At 40.1% G+C, this 18,638-nt stretch overlaps 1 protein-coding gene across 19 annotated transcripts in view; it reads right to left on the reverse strand.

The window, feature by feature from the left end:
- The window catches only part of HMBOX1 (homeobox containing 1), a 480,822-nt gene that overhangs the window by 122,891 nt on the left and 339,293 nt on the right, over window positions 1–18,638 (reverse strand). For all 19 annotated transcript variants that reach the window (XM_078649894.1, XM_078649892.1, XM_078649900.1 and 16 more), the window contains one exon: window positions 15,596–15,749. In XM_078649894.1, coding sequence (XP_078506020.1) covers window positions 15,596–15,749 — 154 coding nt within the window. The remainder of the gene's footprint in view (window positions 1–15,595; window positions 15,750–18,638) is intronic.

Below are 18,638 nucleotides of genomic sequence, written 5' to 3' on the forward strand. Positions count from 1 at the left end.
TAATTTTCTTTAATAAAACCACGCAAGCTTATCATAGCGTAATTGTCAAGGAAACTCAAGAAAGGAGACAACAGATGCACTAACCTGATTTTGTCTAACCCAGCGTGAGCGATGTCGAGATGTGTATGTTGAGATGTGTAATCCGGCAACGCCCAACTGTACTGACCCCTGTGAGGTTTAAGCAAACCTACTTTGAGAAAGCACTTTGGGTCCTTCTGTCTCATTAGCGCCAAGAAACCAACCGGTGAATGAGCGCTCTACAAAACTTTTCTAAAATAACATAACATAACAAGGTGGAAGGAAATGACATGAAATAGAGGAAAAGAGACTGCACTAGACTGTTGCTTTTGAAACTGCCTCCGTATTTCTGGTCTCAAGAATGTCTTGTGTCTGGTCTCTGTGAAATAGTCTTATTCCAACCAACCTGTGACGTGAGGAACTACCTAGTGAAAAGAAAAGGCTAGTGTTAAGCAGGAACAGAACCTTAAAAGTGAATTTCATTCAGTTAGCTTGTCTTATGAGGATTTTTTTGTAAATAGTACCTGGCACTATAAGCTTGATAGCTCAATCTTGATTCAGAGAATTCCAGTTGATAACTTATCATTTAGCCACCAGAGAAGAGATCCAAACAGTCCCATGGGCCTTGTTTTCGTCACCAGGCTCAGTCTCTTGGCAGATGAAGTTTTACTGAGGTTACCAGAATCAAGTTATAGTTTTCAAAGGTACACTGAGTTGGCTCTCACTCATACAAACTATTCGTAAATTCTCCTCTTACATATAAGCACTCTTGCATGTCCTGTACTGCTTGGTTCCCTTTCTTTTGTGCAGCTAGTTATGTTGCAAGTCTTTTGTTTGAAGTCTCTTCTTTTTCTGCATGTCCGAATAAGTATGCATGCGCTTGCAAGTAACTTGTACTTAGCTGCCTTTGTTTTTTCTTCTATTTAGGTTCAGAAGTTACAGGGTGGACTCGGAATAGCGTCTGCGAAAAGGAGAAGGGCGAGGAAGTCGAGCTACGGCCCTCCGAAACCTAGGAACCACTGCTGCCGCTAAGTTCTTCAGGAAATCCTGGCTGTCCTTACCAAACTCACCACTGGTGAGCAAGGCGAGGTCTTTCATAGGTGCTGGTGCAAAATGGCCCGCAATATTACTTAATCACGCGCGACCTTCAGGTGAGTAACCAGAAGGTTCCCTACAAAATACCAACGCTGCTTGTAGATATGTGTTGTACTGCAACATGTCTATTGTAGTATGACTGCTCCAACTAATGCATCAATGCATTGGTCACACGTGAATATGTGTTGTATTGCAAAGTGTCTAAGGCAGTGTGACTGCTCCGGCGAAATTATCTATACATTGTCCATTCAGTTGTGTGTAGCCTTATGCGCCGGGTAATCAGCTGTGTGCTTTTGTGTTTATCCATGCCCAAACTGCTAGGGTCCATATAGGTACCTACTGACTGTAATTCTGTTGGGGGAGCTTAAGTCATGACAGTAATAATCTCAGTGAACACATCACACTGCTGCCGCATTGAGAACTATAAACAGAACTATAAAACCTCATATCAGACAACATTTTGTCAACAGCCACCATCTGAAATGTACTGGTGATGCCCACCTAATATTGGATACAGACCAAAGACAACACTGATGATCTGATCGATAATCCAAGTTGGAATACTACATTTTGATGTAAAGCCTCCAAATCTTACTACACTACCCTACCAATTGTCATGGGATAAATAAAGCATCGTCTACTCACATCAGTTACAAGTCCTGCTTATGCCTCCTATGAAGCAGGCTCAAAAAAGGTCACAGGATTCTTTGAAACTCCTTAAACATCTACTAAAGAAAACATCCCATTGTCATTGGTAGGTCCCACTGAAGAATTCTCCACAATGGCACTAACGAAAGTGGACCTCCTGGCAAATCTACAAAGTTTTAAATCCGAAATTCGAATGGAAGTAAAAGCAGACATTCTCCATGCACTACACACTTTCCGGTCCTATCTGGGAGACATACATGCCGCTCTAAGATCAGGAGTTGATTCAGAGGGATCCAGAGAAGTAGAAGCAGAAGGCCATAGACAATAAGCCACCTGTCATAGACAAGTGATTTGCCTTACTTGCTCAAAATGAACCGAACATTAGAAAAAGCACAGACTTAGAAAATCGCTCAAGAAGGGACAGCATTGAAATCTGAGGCCTTGGTGAAGGAGCAGATGGTACAGATATTGAAAATTTAATTAGGAACCTCTTTGCTACACTCTCTGGATATGCCCCTCCCAAGTTCATCCTGGATAAAATCCATAGAGTGGGCCACCATAGACCAGAGAACTCAAGTATGCCTCGAACCACTCTGGAAAAATTTCACAACTATCGCTGCAAGGAGAAAGTCTTACGAGCTGCAAGATTAATGCACCAGATACAACACAATGCATATTCATGCTCCATATGTCAAGATATTGCACTTCTTAGAAGACAACAGTTCTGTCCCATTACTGAGTATTTACAGCAAAACAAAATCAAATAATGATGGTTTTATCCATTTGGCATTGATTTTGAGGTCATCTCAAACTCATCACGTTTCCAAATTATCAGCAAAACAATTCTTGGGTCTTACCCTGGAGGACCCTGAAATAGACCAACACCGCCCACCTCTCTCACAGCGGGGTGAAGCCTTACAAACTACATACTCATGCCGTCTACAATGACCACAGTGCTACAGAGGAGCAAGATGTGACAGAAGCCTACTAAAACCTACCCAAAGACCAAATGGCGATACTCGACAGATATGGTTACCACCCTTGAGAATGGTTACAACCAGAAAAATATCATATTGGACACTGTGGCCTCCTACTTTCGAACATGAACCAATTAGGTCTGTACACATCCCGAAAGCGGAGTACTGCTACGATCGATCTAACACCTACGGTACCAGCACTACCTCTCTCGGAGTGGGGAGGGGGGTGGGGGTGGGAGGAACCTGTTCCACAGATGGGAATCCTCTCTCCAGCATGAGAGATCTCAGTTTATGTTCATTTTACAATGCTCTATGTTGGGGGCAAGAGAACAGGATGTGGGAGGGATGTAAAAAATGAAGGCGGACACTAGACATTTGTACTAGTTCATTCCTCCTTTTCATCCACCCTTACACAATATCAGAACAGGCAGAAAATCACAAGAAGGATTCTATGTGAACAAACATGTTTTAAATTTGTTATGATCCAGTCTTTAAAGGTCTTAATGTTTCCACTAAACAGACCAAAATATGACAGCACATGAAGCAGAGAGGCCACGATATAATTACAGTGCGAGAAATGCACCTGAAAAGAACAGTTTTTTTCCCCAGTCAAAACTAAATTTAACCACAAACTCAATCCACTTGCCTACTACTCTTCTGGAAATAGCAGACAGATTTCACAGAGCTTTCACATTTCTACAATCCCACAGTAAGAAGGATAAGGAAGGCAGACACCTCTTTGTTAAGGGAACTGTGAAGGAAACCCCACTCACTGTTGCGGTAATCTAAGCACCTAATGTACGTCAGGATGATTTCTTATGTGAAATGCTTGACACCTTAGTGGAGTTTGCCAAGGGACACATCATATTAATGGGAGACTTTAACTCTGTTCGGAACCCCAAGGTAGACAGAACAAGACCAGAAGATCCACACATGCAGGGGGATTTTCAAAGAGACTTATGGGTAAACTTAGAGTTGGGCTTCACGGACGTTTGAAGACAGCAACTTGATGAGAACGAGACACTGCTTTTTTCTTGCATGTCCAAAGAACGAACTCAAGATTTGATAATATATTTTTGAGCACCTATCTCCTTTCCAGAGTCTCCCACACCAATAATGGTCTCTGACCATGCCCAAATCGAAGTAACCATAAAGTGGGGGAGGACTACCTCATAAATGACCCAGATGGACAACCAACTCTTCCCTGCTTCGGGATCCAGTCCTCAAGGAAGAATTAAAAAAACATGCAATAAACTTCTTCCAAACTTATAATATATTAGAGGACATGAAGGCAACTTTGTGAGACTTGTTTAAAGCAGTCTTTAGAGGGTTTTGAATCAGTAAAGAAGCTTACATGCCAGTACATAAAAAAATTGGAACTAGAACTTAAAACTCTTAAATGAGAATAAAGGGAATTACCTGCACACGAACGACTTGGAACCCTTACTCACTGAGGGGCCAGCTAAAGGTGTTAGAAACAAACAAAGCAAAGCACACACTTCTTAAACTAAAACATGCACACTATGCATGTTTAAAGGGTAAGTACAGACACTTAAAAATATAGGGTTGAGGAAAATACAGGGACTCCATGTAGAAAAGGCACATTTCCCAAGAAAAATGACTTCTAATTTAAGAGAAGTTTAAATGCTAAAATATTTTTATTTAAATGTAATTTTATATTTGAATTAATTTTAATTTAATTACAGTTGTTATTTACTTAATTATGAATTAATATTAATGACCCTGTACCGTAAAAAAAAACATGTGTGCATGCTTGTGCCAGAGCTCTACAAGAGCAGAGGAAAGAGATTAAAAAAGGAAATATCTTGAATGCTTCGGGCAGTGAAGGGAAAGTAGGTGTGAGAGCGACAGAGGAAGAGTGAAGAGTGTGAGAGAGACCGAAGAGAGCAAGCGAGAACGCAAGAAATAATTATTCTGTGATAAATTCATACTACACTCTGTATAAGGATCACAAACCAGACGCTAGAACCTTTTTAGAAGGTCACAAGGAAAGGTATATCTACGTCAATTTAAAAAAAGGCAAATTCCGCTCTGCCTTCTGGCAATACATAATGCAGAATCATTTGATTGGTAAGAGCTAGTCCTGCTGTGCAGTAGACTTCATTAGTTATTCACAAGAGGAACGGTCTCTCGGCGATGGCAATGTCTAAGTGACAGCAATTTGAAATTCAGCCATAACATTCTCAGCACTGTCCCTGAAATGGCTCATACCATTGCAAGATAGGCTTCTGCATTACAGAAACAGGGGACACAGGCAGGGTTGACAATACCATTACTGCATTCCATTTCCAACTGTAACTGACAAACAGCAAAAGCACTGCTAAAAACCTCCCCCACTGGTTGGAACAGTTTCAATGAATATAAAAAACAAACCACGCCGGAAGCCAACACTGGAAACTAGATTGGAAAATCTCATGAGGATGAATAGTTCTGGTTTAATAGGGTGTAGACGAGGAGAAATTAGCACATTTTAATGTGCCTTATATGCTCTATGATGCATGTTACAATAGACGTTACACATAACCCATCAAACTTAGGCTTGGCAAGTGAATGCCTTTTGCAAACTGAATGATTTCTTAATAGGGCATATGATTTTGGGCAGGAAGATTTACATATCCGTTACACAACAGGCATACGCTTTTAAGACCAGGCTGGCAATTAGCAGATGTGCCCTGTACACTCCTACTCAATGGTATCGATAAGGAAATGATCTCAGCCCACTGACCAATCTCCAATGACCAACGCATTCTTTGCAACAACCCTGTGAAGACTTCACATCTGCTTCAGAGATAACATGGAACCTTCATCTTCCCATCAGCGTGTCACCAGAACTCTATCAGGATTCAGAACTTCCCTGGACACTTGCTCTAGTGCCTTAGAATACATTCATACAATCATCAATACATCATCTAGACCTTGGTAATGTCAAAGCATTTATTTCTGACTATTTGCAACGGTACAGATTATCACATCATCTGTCCGTGACTTCATAGTGGCAGGGGCCAAGCTCATTTTAAGCATGCTATTATCACTGATTTTTTTTAAAGAAATGTATCACTGACCCAAATGTTTTTACAAATTACTGACTGTACTCTGGACTCCTTTCTAGGGCAAAAACCCTTGAAAGAGTAGTCACTCTGTAGTTCACAGACTATCTGAAAGTAGCCCTCCCTGATGGTAATGCTAAAAAATGCAGAGGTACCAAAAACCTACCATTGACATCATGAAAAAACTCTTCTCATCCAGGAAAATGTTTTATAGAGCTTTTTAAAAACTTTATTTATGGTTTTTCAAGTTAACCAAACCAATAAAAAATCTGACCATCAACGGACATTGTCGACACTTGCAAGTCACGTTACAGCACTTAATGCATAAATGTTAATTATCACTTTCACATCTGTGGGGGAACAAGGAGTAGAGTTATAGCACTCTGTACATCGCCAGCTTGTCAGCAAGCAGTTCACAGGGTAATTCTGGACCCCTCTATTTCCCCATCTTCCTCAACCTGCTCTTCCTTAACGTGTCAATGTAACTAGGCCTTCATCATAGCTGTGTGCCATGAGGAGTCATCCCCATGTCCCGCTATTCATCACTTACTACATATGCATTTTTTCAGAACCATGGTCATAAAGGTCCACATATATTCCTAAGTCTTTTTGTGATATGTAAAAAAAATTAAGTATGTGTCTTCAGAGTCATTAACAAATGTCAAAGGTGCTTCTTGAGTCCTCTTGACCTTTCTGGAGCATTTGATATGAACTATCAGGACATTTGTCTGCCTCGGCTGGAGTTTTCTTTTGGGTTCAAGAATGCTATGCCACAATGGTTCAGCTCATCCCTTTTAAACTGCAGCCATCATGTACAACTGGACATATTACTTTCAAAACGTTTTCAAGTCATCTCTGATTTTCTTCAAAACTGCTCCTTCTCGCTAACCAGCTTGCACATCTACACGGCCAATCTTATAAGAATCTTCAGCAGACACAACCTTGGCTACACATTATTATTACGGAAGAATTGGGTTACAGAAGGATTGTGAATATTTGCCTTTCCTACATACAGCAATGTATGACTTACTTGCCTTTGATCACCTATCTTTGACCATAACACCAGATAAAGAACCAAGAATACCGACAAATTTCTCATCAAAGAACCATGAAAAGAGCCAGAAATACTGCACCAAATGTGCTAATGCCCCCATGCGTCTATCCTATTGGATGAAACAAAACTTCCTGTGTCTAAACAGTTCCCTAGCTGAGATTATGATCATAGGGAACCAGGACAACTTTGCACAGCCATAGAAAAAAAATGTGAACGTTTATTCATGGACACTATCTTTCAATCAACAAATTCCTTAATTTGGCATTTTAATGGAGGAGGTTCAGAAACTATGCAGAATACAGATCAAACCCCCAAGACTCTTCCTAAACCTAAAAAATATATGCACCGAGTAGAATGAAGAATGTAATTTTAAGTGTTGGACGTTATTTCTAAATCCTTCCAAGGAAATGGATCCTGCATACCTCAATAACATAACCCTCACCCCTCAATGAACATCTGAATGCAGCCTCAGATCTAGCAGTCCCTGTCGGCACACCACAATACCAGAAAAAACAGCCCAGCGGAAACAGTAAAAGATCAGTGAGTGATTCTTATGATTTCCTTTGTCCCTCACTCCAAGCTCTTCCCACCTTGCCATCCTTTCACAAAGGACTGAAAATAAGCCTCATCAAAGAAATGCATGAATCATGACCAGATACTATCAGGCACCTCCCCCATTTGGATCTGGACCTTTTAACCTAGCACAAGTCTTCCTCCGCTCCCACCCAGGTCTATCCTGAACATGAGATTCTGACCAATGCTGCTTTGCCATATTAGAACATGCCTATGTTTGCCACTTTAGTCCAACTTTCACTGCATAATTACCTTGACAACATGCTTGTTGTACTCAAACCAATTAAATAAATATGTTAACCCTGTGATGAAGAACATGTTGTATAACTCACATCACCGAGATACTTCATTTTCTACAAACTCAACTCAGAATTACCCTCATCCTTGTAGTCAATCTTCTTCTTGCACACATATCACAAAAAGAAAACAAAGTATGCCTGTTCAGTCATGAAACATTTTGACAAACTCACACACCAACCTAGGTGCCATGCTTTATCATACGGTTGTCTACATCCGCTGAACAGTTAGGTAGGGGACAGATGAGTTAGATCGACCTAGCTGACAGCACTTCGGTGGTCGTTTTGTGTCTCACCTCTTGGTGAGATCAGCGGGAATCAGCATGTAAATAAAAATCCCTACAAGAATGGGGGGATCTAAGGGATTGTTATTGTTCCCAGATACCCTACATTGACATGTTTCAGCCATCACACTGGAACCATAAGTGTCCGGTAGCCTTCCAGAGGACTATAACCCCTTTGTTATACTACTCTCACACTCAGGCCTTCCAGTATTCAAACTAAAGTATACAGATGTGGTACTGCAGGTGGATGGAACACTGGTCAGGTCACGTTAGTACCCATATCAAAACATTTAGAGGTGGCGGATACAGGGATAGGTTACTGGTGAGCGCAATGTCCTAATGAATGTGTGACTACAGAGCACACCATAATCCCCAACCTCCATGGGGTATTGTTAACCCATAGTAAGCTTGCCCTGACAGTGTTACATACACCTGGAGTAGCACTTATGTATACTTTAGAGAGAACAATTGGATGCATGAGTGTAAGATTGTATTATGCCCAAGTGCCCCACATCATGCTGAATTTCTTTAGGCAGCTTCTAACCACGTAAACTATTTTCTCGGCTCCCATATACTAATCCATGTTAAGGTTTCACTTCTCTATCATACATGGTGTCAGACTACCCCATTTCTGTGCAGTACATCTCTTAGCTACAATAAGACCTTGGCAGAAAAATAACTTTTGATGTCTGGAAACTTCTTGTTTACCGCCAAATCCTGAGTAGAATTATGCGAGTTTCTTATTCCAGCGGCCTCCCTCATGTTAACTTCAGTTGTTCACATCTGCATTCTGAATATGTTTTTATAGCCGGGAACCCTCATATTAGATGGGCAAAGGTCTGGTCATATCTCTGTAAATAAATGCCATTTGCAATTTGTTTTAATTTTTTTAAGTTGTACGTTAGTGACTTATGGCCAGATGTATCAAAGGGTTTTACCCATTCTGTGTCTATGGGAAAATGTGTTCATACATGTGGCCCTCTATTTTTAGTAGAATTGTGACCTGAATCACTCTAAAGTCTGACCTTCTAGACATCTCACATTGATGAAAGAGGGCCTCTTCCCAAAAACCGTAATCAATGCTGCAATGGCCTAGTTCCAATCGGGAACACAAGTTAGTCAGTTGCTTTTGTGTTTTAGTTAGTAGCATTGTATATGTTGGTAATATATTCTTTTACTTCATTGCAAGTCCGAGCAATCTACACTCTAACCCTACTTTCTTCAATGAAAACCTGTTCCCAAAGACAGTAAGTTTCTAAGCAGAAAGTACTTAAATATCATGTAGTGCATATTCAGTTTGTTACTGCTGTACCAGTAAAGTCCCATTAGTGTTTCACGTATCTAAAGTGGCTATTGAAATGGTGTATAACCTTCTAAACTCACTCAAGATACTCAAAGGCCTCAGCCTAGTCCCACCCACAATGCTGTTTCAAATAAGTTTACTTTTCCAGCCCATCTCTTTAGAATGTGTATTCCAAATTGTGGCCACTGAGTCTGTCGTAGCTGTTATGCAGACTGGTCACCAGACATGGTTGTGACCTTTGTTACCTATTCAGAAGGCTGACTCATTTTATGGGATGACTACCCAAACATATATGGTTGATCAGATGCACAACTTCACAAGCTTTCCTAATGTTTGGAAGGACTATCCCTCCATCGAAAGTGGGTTTATAGAGTTTTGCCATTGTAAATTTTAGGGGTATCTTACCAAAGTAAAAGTCTTACAATCTCTTTAAAATGCACCTCTGATATGCCATAAAGCTTGCTCTGTAATACACAAAGGAATATCGGGAATGAAAGACAGAACTGCACAGAAGTTAAAGAGGCCTTCCAGGTCAATATTTCTGACACCAAGATCTTGCAGCACAGGGTATGATCATCATAAAATTTGATGGGGTCCAATGAATTCCAAACCCCAAATACTTAAAAAGTGTGTATTCAATTTCGAGGGACATGGGCAGCTCAGACGCTTATTTCCATATATAAGAAGGGAAAAGGAGAAATGATGATGAAATATTGACTTCAGTCTATCTAGGGAGGTTTCCCGGGCAGCGAAATACAGAAGAATGAAGGGAAATTAGCTCATACCATCAGTCAGTCCATTTCCATCCTCTTATTAGAGAATCCAAGATTATCCATATCAGTCAGTCCATGTCCACCACCTTATTAGAGAATCCACGAGTATCCATTCAGAGAAGGCTTCATTACTAGCAAAAATGGTGTGGGTAAAGAAGGCAAACCTGTCGATTCTCCGTTCTTAAAGGGAATTCCAATGAGCTCCCACTTTGGCCACTTGGGAGTTATACAGTAGCCTTTTCAAAGACATACACTATTGTCCAAACAACATCTTTTCCAATACAAGGAACAGGAAAGGCCATTCAGCTCAGTTGAACGCTTTGTAAGCATCCATGGATTCCAAGGCAATTGGTTATTTACCCATCTAGAAATGTAGATATTATTATGCAGTCTCCTCAAGTTAAGTCTGGTAGATCTCAAGGGCATGAATCCAGATTGACTGGATGTATTAATATATCAATTGTTGGGGTCTGACAATTAAGCAGTAATTTAGCTTATGTTTTTATTTTGCCATTTAACAATGAAATTGGCCGGCATATGAACATTTATCCCTTGTCGATCCTTCCTTATCAATTAAAACTATTGATACCTTTCTCATGTCTATTGGTAGCAAACCTTCTTTGTGACAATAAGAACATATCCAACCTACGCAACTAACAAATTCTGTAATTGTTTATGAACCTCTATTGGTGGGCCATTAGGTCAAGATAATATCCCTGCATGCAACCTGTGCTTAGGGACAGACTGTCAGCAAGTGGACTGGCAAAGGAGAGCTGGGGCAGAAAGCAACAAGGCGGGATTGTGGACAGTGAAGAAAACTAAGAAAAGACAGTGAGTACCTATCAGATTGCGCCAGAACCTGCAGCCCCTCTGATGCTGATAATTGAAAGTGAGGCGGGCAATCATCTAATTTCCAAAATGTACAGGGCATGTACTAATGTTAGTCCAGTTTCAGATGCTAAAGTACGCATTGCTTGGGAACGAGATCTTGGTCGCCCAATTATGGACGATCAATGGGAAAAATGCTGCATGGTTAAGAAAGAAGTATCCCTTAATAGCAGGCACAAACTTCCAGGCCGCATCTTTGCTTGAAATGTTCTGCCCCTCACGCAGACTTTGCCCATCTTACATGCACTTGTCCTAAACTGCAAACATTTTAGGAACAGGTTCCCGCTACTTTAGGAATAATAACCTCACTGACGCTGATTCCCACTCCTGAAATTGATCTCATGGGATACATGGTCAACTTTCCCAAGACGGTCAGGAGATTCGCTTCACTTGGGTTTCTGTTAGCTAAGAGACAGATAGCGCTGGTGTGGGGTAAGAAGACCGCTCCTACCTTACAGGCCTGGTTGCGAAGCCTGGCATATTGTAATGTAAATTGTGAAATGTACGCTTCCCTAATGCCTTGCTCCTCACGCCCCAAAGATATATGGGGCCCATATAGGGCATATATTGCAGAGAAATGTCGAGCTTTCTTCACACAGGCTGAAAGTGGCATAGTATCAGAGGGGTGGGATGATGGGCTACAGTATTGGACGCATGATTCCAGTTGTTTAATGCACCTTCTACTCACCTTTCTATTAAGTTCACTTCTCATTGGTTAGTACGGACGAGAAACTGGGTAACTGTTATATCTCATTTTGAAATGAATCAATGTTACACTTTTTCATGGGCAGACATGGGGCTTGGTTGACCGATGCTCTTTTATTATTTGGATTAGCTTTCCAATTGTATTGCCGTATATCGAAGATTGCATCTTACAGTATGTTATTGATGTGTGACGAAGCTCTTGACAATATACCGTATTGGTAATGCTCATTTCCTATTGTACAATAAAACTGAAAATAAAGCTTAAAAAAAAAAAAGAAGAAAAGACAGTGAGAAATAAGGAGACAATATGAAACAGACTGGCAGTGCATGTGGAGCATTGTCCAAAAGAGTGCTGGAGGATGCAGCAGGCACTGAAAGTAAGACTCTCTCTTAGAAGGTACAGGCCATGTGGGGTCAGAGTGATGTGGTTCTTTACCTGCCTGTCTCACCCTATCACTCCTGTTTCCATCATCTGGTTGTTTTTAAGCCTACATTCTCTCTTCCTCAAAGTCCTCCTTTCTATCCCTCTCACCGCCTTTTATTCCCAAGCTCAGGCGGGCTGGCCTCACCGGTGGCCCGGTTTTAGCTGTTTGTTGACTATTTCTATGGTCCTGGGGGCAGATTTTTACTACTGAATTTTTTCGGATCACAAAATTGAGCGCAGCAAGCACAGATGCATTTAGCTTCTCATACCTTGCAAAACAGCTGTACAGCGCATCTTTGAGTTCAAAGCTGCTCTAGTTTGCAAATGTGAGCAACTCTTCATCTATCTGTTTCAATGGCACTTTTACTTTGGCCTTATGTTATGTCCCAGTCCAACCATGTAAATTGTTCGTGTCGCTAGTCACCAATAGTGTGACCCCAAAGGTCAACACCACTAAGGAAGCTGGCTAACACCCCATGCCCTTGTGTGCGGCACAGGACATGAATGACTTTGAATTGACAGCATGTGTGCCCACTGCCAGTCCCTGCGCAGGTGCTGGCTCATCCTTTTATCACATGGGTCTACTGCTCCCACGCCCAGAAGACGACTCTGACTTCCACGCTGCTGTCATCTGTCAAAATTGATTTGACACTAGCTTCTTGATGACTCTGAGATGACTCTAAAAAATATTGCTTTTGATGCCAACTTCCTTTTTATTTTTGATCCAGCTGTGAATTGATTCTAAAACTTGCATTAGTTCATTCAGAAACATTTTTGGAGAGATAGACGGTGTGTGATAACAATGTCCCTTAAAATGTGTTCAGGAGTTACAAATTTGTTCTGCCACTTAATTATAACTGTTTATTACTACCCAATGTCCATTTGTCACCCTTACTTTATTGAAAGATTGGCTAAAAACTCATGCCTTCAGACTGCACGCACCTTTTTGCAGAAAGTGCCTAGCTGATTGGTCTGTAACTTGCAACCTGCAGTTTGCAGAAGGGTCTCTGCAGCAAAGCATTTACTTGCTGAGCAATCTTATACTGAGCTACCTTACACAGACTGGAAATACATGACTTAGTCGGTAAACGCGGTGCTTTGCCACAGGCATGCTAAAGCTCTGAGCTATTTTATGATCATTCGCACCTGTTAAAGATTTCATAAAAGTATTTCCAACAGGTGCCTTAACCAAGTTATTTCAGATGATTATATCCTGAAACTGGACATACACAGATGTTTGCTGCAGTGTTATTATGGCCAATTAAGTAAGCCACAATGTCTTAGTATGGCGGTTTATTTAAAGATCCAATGATCCTCTCAGGATCTACCAGCATAGACTCACTCTCAGGAACAGGGCATACATTCAACAAAGGAACCTTTGTTCTAGATTGGCACCTCGCCTCAAAATCGCACCATACAAGAAAAAAACCCATAGGTGGTACATCCGTTTCTGTTCAAGCAGCCAAACTATGGAATTATTTAACCCCAAACAAAAGATCCACCGATAAGTACCTTATCTTCAGAAGACTACTCAAGAATTGTTTCTTCCCCACATAGCCACCATACTCAAACAAATATACAGCAAATCCATGTGTATATAAGCAGTTATTTGGATTATATATGCGTACCTAGATAAATGTATTCCTTCATGTAAAGGTGTATATTAATCTTGTTTATACATATATAGATTTTCATTCGTTCTGCTCAAGAAATGTACATATTATGGTTATCATTTTCTAAGTTTAGCATATATAGAGGTCACTGCATAAATAAGTAAAATTTTATAATAACTATTATCTACAACTGCTTCACTATTGGGGATGGAAAATATATAAACAAATAAATGAGCTTAAAGTACAGCAACACTTGAAAGTCTGAGTTTAGTTAACACAATTTAAATCTAGATATATTACCTTACTAATACATACATACCTTCCATGTATGTATCTTTATATTTATTACTTTACACTACCTTATATCTCACCCCATCATGCATCCCAAACCTCAATCAACTACTCTCTCCAATGGACTACCCTCTATCTCACCCTAAACCTCTCTCAATATATCCTCTACCTCCACTCTTTGACCACTGTGATCCCCAAAATAACCCTTTCCAGACTTTCCTACTCTTCCCTTACTATGACCCCCAAAATAACCCCTTCTAGACTCTTCCCTCCTCTAGTCCTTCCTCACATCACCTCAAACCTCTTTTACAATTTAGATCACCCAAACAAGCCTTTCAAAACCCTTCCCTCTGACTCTTCCCTCATCTTCTACTCATCCCAATTCCAACCCTGCTCCCGCTGCTAGGATCTCCAAATAAACTCTTTCTAGACCCTTCCCTCGTCTCACCCTCCACTATCCTTTTCTATCCAACTAACAGAATCACATGTACACCACTCAAATTCATTTCATATTTCATTATACTAAGGCACTACTAATCGTATTTGGGTTCTGGAGTAGCGTGCTACTCCTTGAAAAGTTCGTTTGATGCCTCATCAGGGGTACCAAGCGCTATATAAATGTAAACCCCTCCCTCTTCTCTCCCTCCACTATTCTTTTCAAACAACATAAAAGACTCACATGTCCACCGCTCAAATTAATTTCATATTCATCTATACTAATTTACCACTAATCTTTTTTGGGTCCCGGAGTACCCTGCTGCTCACCCAAAATCGCTTTGACGCATTGTCAGGGATAGTAAGTGCTATATAAATGCAAGTAAACAATACCATTTCCTCCTCAAGTACCAACCTAAGATCAGTTTTCAATTTTTGGGTCTTACATTCAGAAATGAATGCACGCAGATCTTCCCCAGCACAGGCTAATCAATAGTTATAATAATACATGGCAAAAGTGTCAGTAATAAGCCTGTCACTTGCTCACCTGTTTCAGATCTAACCATGTGGCAATGTCTCCTGTCAATATATTTTAAATGCTTACTGCTGTGGGTTCCCCTTTTTAAATCAAAGTCAGCATTATGAAACAATTAAATAAATCATTATATGTTGAAGGTAGAGACCATAACTAGATCCCCTAACCTACTCCACGGCACTCCAGAATCTCCTTTTCTTTGTTCTACTGCACCAGAAAAAGGCAAAGGAAGTCCATGTATAGAGTGGATACAGTGGGGTGATCCTATTAAACCCACAACCTAATCTGCTAGTTTATTATTGCTCTTAGTGAAGGAATGCACATAATTAAAAACATTTCTAAGGAAAGAATTGCAATGAAATGTAATAAATGGAATACAGAAATATAATGTGAGAAAAGATTTATTTTGATGTTGATCTAGAGTTGATCTTTTATTAATTCAAACTGCATCACAGCAAAAACACCTTGTGCTGCCATTACATGTTTTCAAAGATTTGATGAAATATAAAAACTTTTATGGTTTGTCAAAAAAGGTTATTTTGCAGTATAATATATACAGATCCACATCACAAAGATCATGCAGACTACACACAGATTTTAACTGATAAGACATACCTTTCCATTACTGCCAAACACTCTTTCCTCCAGGTAAACCGACTGCCTCGCCGCAACCGGAAAGTGCCGGAGGTAGGAGTGATTGGAGGTGGTGTTTGCCTCCAATCAGGATCCTCTATTGGTATGGGGGCAGGCCGCATGCTTAGCGTAGCACCTAAAAACAAGAATGAATGGAGACTTTAGGACTGTTCATCGCAATTATGTAATCACTATTTCTAATGTATGAAACTCATTCAGTTTAATTTAGCAATTCCTAGTTGGTCGCAAAACAATCTAGGTCATGAATATTAACGCGGCAGGTCGTAATTGTGGACCTATTAGGAATTGCAGTCATCACAAGGATGGTGGCCTGCCGAGGTCTGCAGACGAAGAAGGGTCTTCTCAGTTTTCAGGAGCAGGCAGACTTTTATCAGAAAACCTACATTTTCTACACAGTTTTGGCACTTTACTGGGACATATCCTATTTTTCCTATTTTTTGTGCTATTAACTGTAGAGAGGTCTCATTTGGAATGTAAATGTGTTGCTTAGCAGCTCGGAATGTTATGATTAGAAAGGATTGATCTGAGCTGTGAAGCAGGTTGTGGATGAAGCTGGAGGCTCCTGTGCCAATCTTCAATAAACAATGTTATCCTTATTTACTTGCCTGGACTTATCTTTACATTGGCGACGAGGGAAACCTACCTGCGCAAGGGGCAGATGCTGGTGTCTCCACCCTTGGACTTTGGAATATTTCATATATCATCATCCACTATTTTGTGAGTAAACTGATTAAATTCTGTACTCAACTATAGAGATCCTTCTCCTGGATAATTTTAAATTTAATTGGGATTTGAAGTTTTATGGACTTTAAACCATTTCTTTTTTTTTTTTTAGAAAAACGAGAGGAAAACTTGAAATTAACAAGAAACTAACGATTGATCTGCGATTTGAAAGAAAACCTGGATTTTGTCTCAAGTTCGTTTGACATAGAAATTTACTCATATTTTAATGTTTCCTCGATTTTCGCTATTACCCATTTCAGATTTGTAGAGAAATCGTTGTACAATCGAATGTAAACATCTCTCACCGGCTAGTTTTCTCAACGTTCCTTGCATTCATCTGCATGCGCTGGTACTTCCTTGTGCGCATTGCCGATCTGCTCTGTGGCTGCTGCGAGTGTAGCATGTCATACGTAATGCGTCATTGACTAGGAGCGTCACCTCAACGTCTGTCGGCCATTTTTGCTTGTTGGGGCAATTTACATTGAATTATACAACAAATACGCTGAACTCAGTCAGATTTCAATTCGGACTGGACATCGTTGACAACAAAACGACTTTCTGACGTCGCTTTACATTTTGGATTTGATCTGCGTGGCATTGAACACTCGTCAGCGATAATACAACTTTCTTCGAGGATCGTGAATTTCGATTTGAAGATTTTCAAGCATGAAGGTTTTTATTTTAATTTGTTGTGTTAGTTTCTTTATTTATAACTAACCTTCTCTTGCAGGTGCAGTTTTATTTGCATTCTTTATTCATTGTATTAAATTTTATCATTTAAAATGGGTGATCAAGCTTTGTCCAATCCACCTGCCTTTTTACCAACTCCGGGTAAGCCAACCATTCCGTGGAAAGAATGTAAGAAGTTATTTCTTACTTGCATTCTTGCCACTGGAGCTGATAAATATGGTCCAGTACGTAGGCAGGCTATTTTGCTGCATAATTTGGATGTAGAAGGTCGTATGTTGTATGAAAACCTCCCTGAAGTTTCTCTTGGTAATGGGGATGGGCAGGCTACAAATGTTTATGAAATGAGTTTGCAAATGCTAGAAACAAGATTTATGACGAAAGTGAATGTAGTCCTTGAAAGACATAAGTTTTTCTGTATAACAAAAAGTGGAAGAGGACATTGCATCTTATGTTGCTGCTTTGAGAGAGTTATCGTTAACTTGCCAATTTGGAGCCTTGACAGATTCACTTATACGTGATCAAATAGTCAGATGTACAAACAATAAAAGAGTACGTGAAAAGTTGCTTATAAAGGATTCAGGATTGGAAGAGGCCATACAAATAGCAAAGGGTTTAGAACATACTGATATTTGGATTAAAGAGATGGATAAGTGTACTAATTCTATTGTGAATAAGGATGAAGGGGCCAAGGTTTCAGTTTCTAAAGATTCAGAGATCCATGCCAATATTGATGAAACTAAAATGGTTAAGCCATTTAGTAAATTGCAAGTAAAACCTCTTAATAAACCTTTTGATAAAAGTAAAGAATCTCACCAAACTACTAAGTTTACGAATATGCGACCGATCAAATGTTATTGTTGTGGTGCCCCCGGCCACATAGCTTCCAGTATGAGGTATATGGCCAGGAATGTAATATGTAGAACATGGGATGTATGACGTTACAACGCATACTTTTACAACGCCTACCTTTACATCGCAGTTTTTACAACGCATGCTGTTACAACGCATAGCGCTAAGGGGTGCTGGATAGTGAATAGTTTAATTTACTATTCCAATTCCAGTCCCCGTGGATAGTAGGGAAGGTGTTGGATAGTAAATTAAATCTATTCCCTATCCTAGAGCGCCCCCCAGCACAATGCGTTGTAATGACATGCGTTGTAATAGTTGCGTCGTAAAGGCACTGCGTGGTAAAAGTTGCGCTGTAAAGGATGTTCCCCTAGAACATGTGGTAAAAGAGGCCACCTTGCTAAGGTTTGTAGAACTAAGATGCCTTCTGTCCACGAAATAGATGATTCATGTGAGGATATTCATGAGTTTATTCTTTCTATTGATAATATTATAGCTTATCAAGTCAACATTGGTGATGAAGCTGTAATTGAAAATATTGATGTGTCTGCTATTGCTACAGAAAGTACTGACAAGGTTGAAAAGCCTCATTATGTTATCAAACTTAATTCTGTGGGTATAAAAATGTTAATTGACTCTGGGAGTTTATATACTTTGATGTCGAAAGAAATGTACATCAAATCTTGGGGTGCATCAGCAGATGAGAAGGACTGGAATCCTTCAGACATTAGTGCTGTAGGTTATG

The sequence above is a fragment of the Lissotriton helveticus genome, chromosome 6, assembly GCF_964261635.1.
Source record: "Lissotriton helveticus chromosome 6, aLisHel1.1, whole genome shotgun sequence".
Taxonomy (NCBI): domain Eukaryota; kingdom Metazoa; phylum Chordata; class Amphibia; order Caudata; family Salamandridae; genus Lissotriton; species Lissotriton helveticus.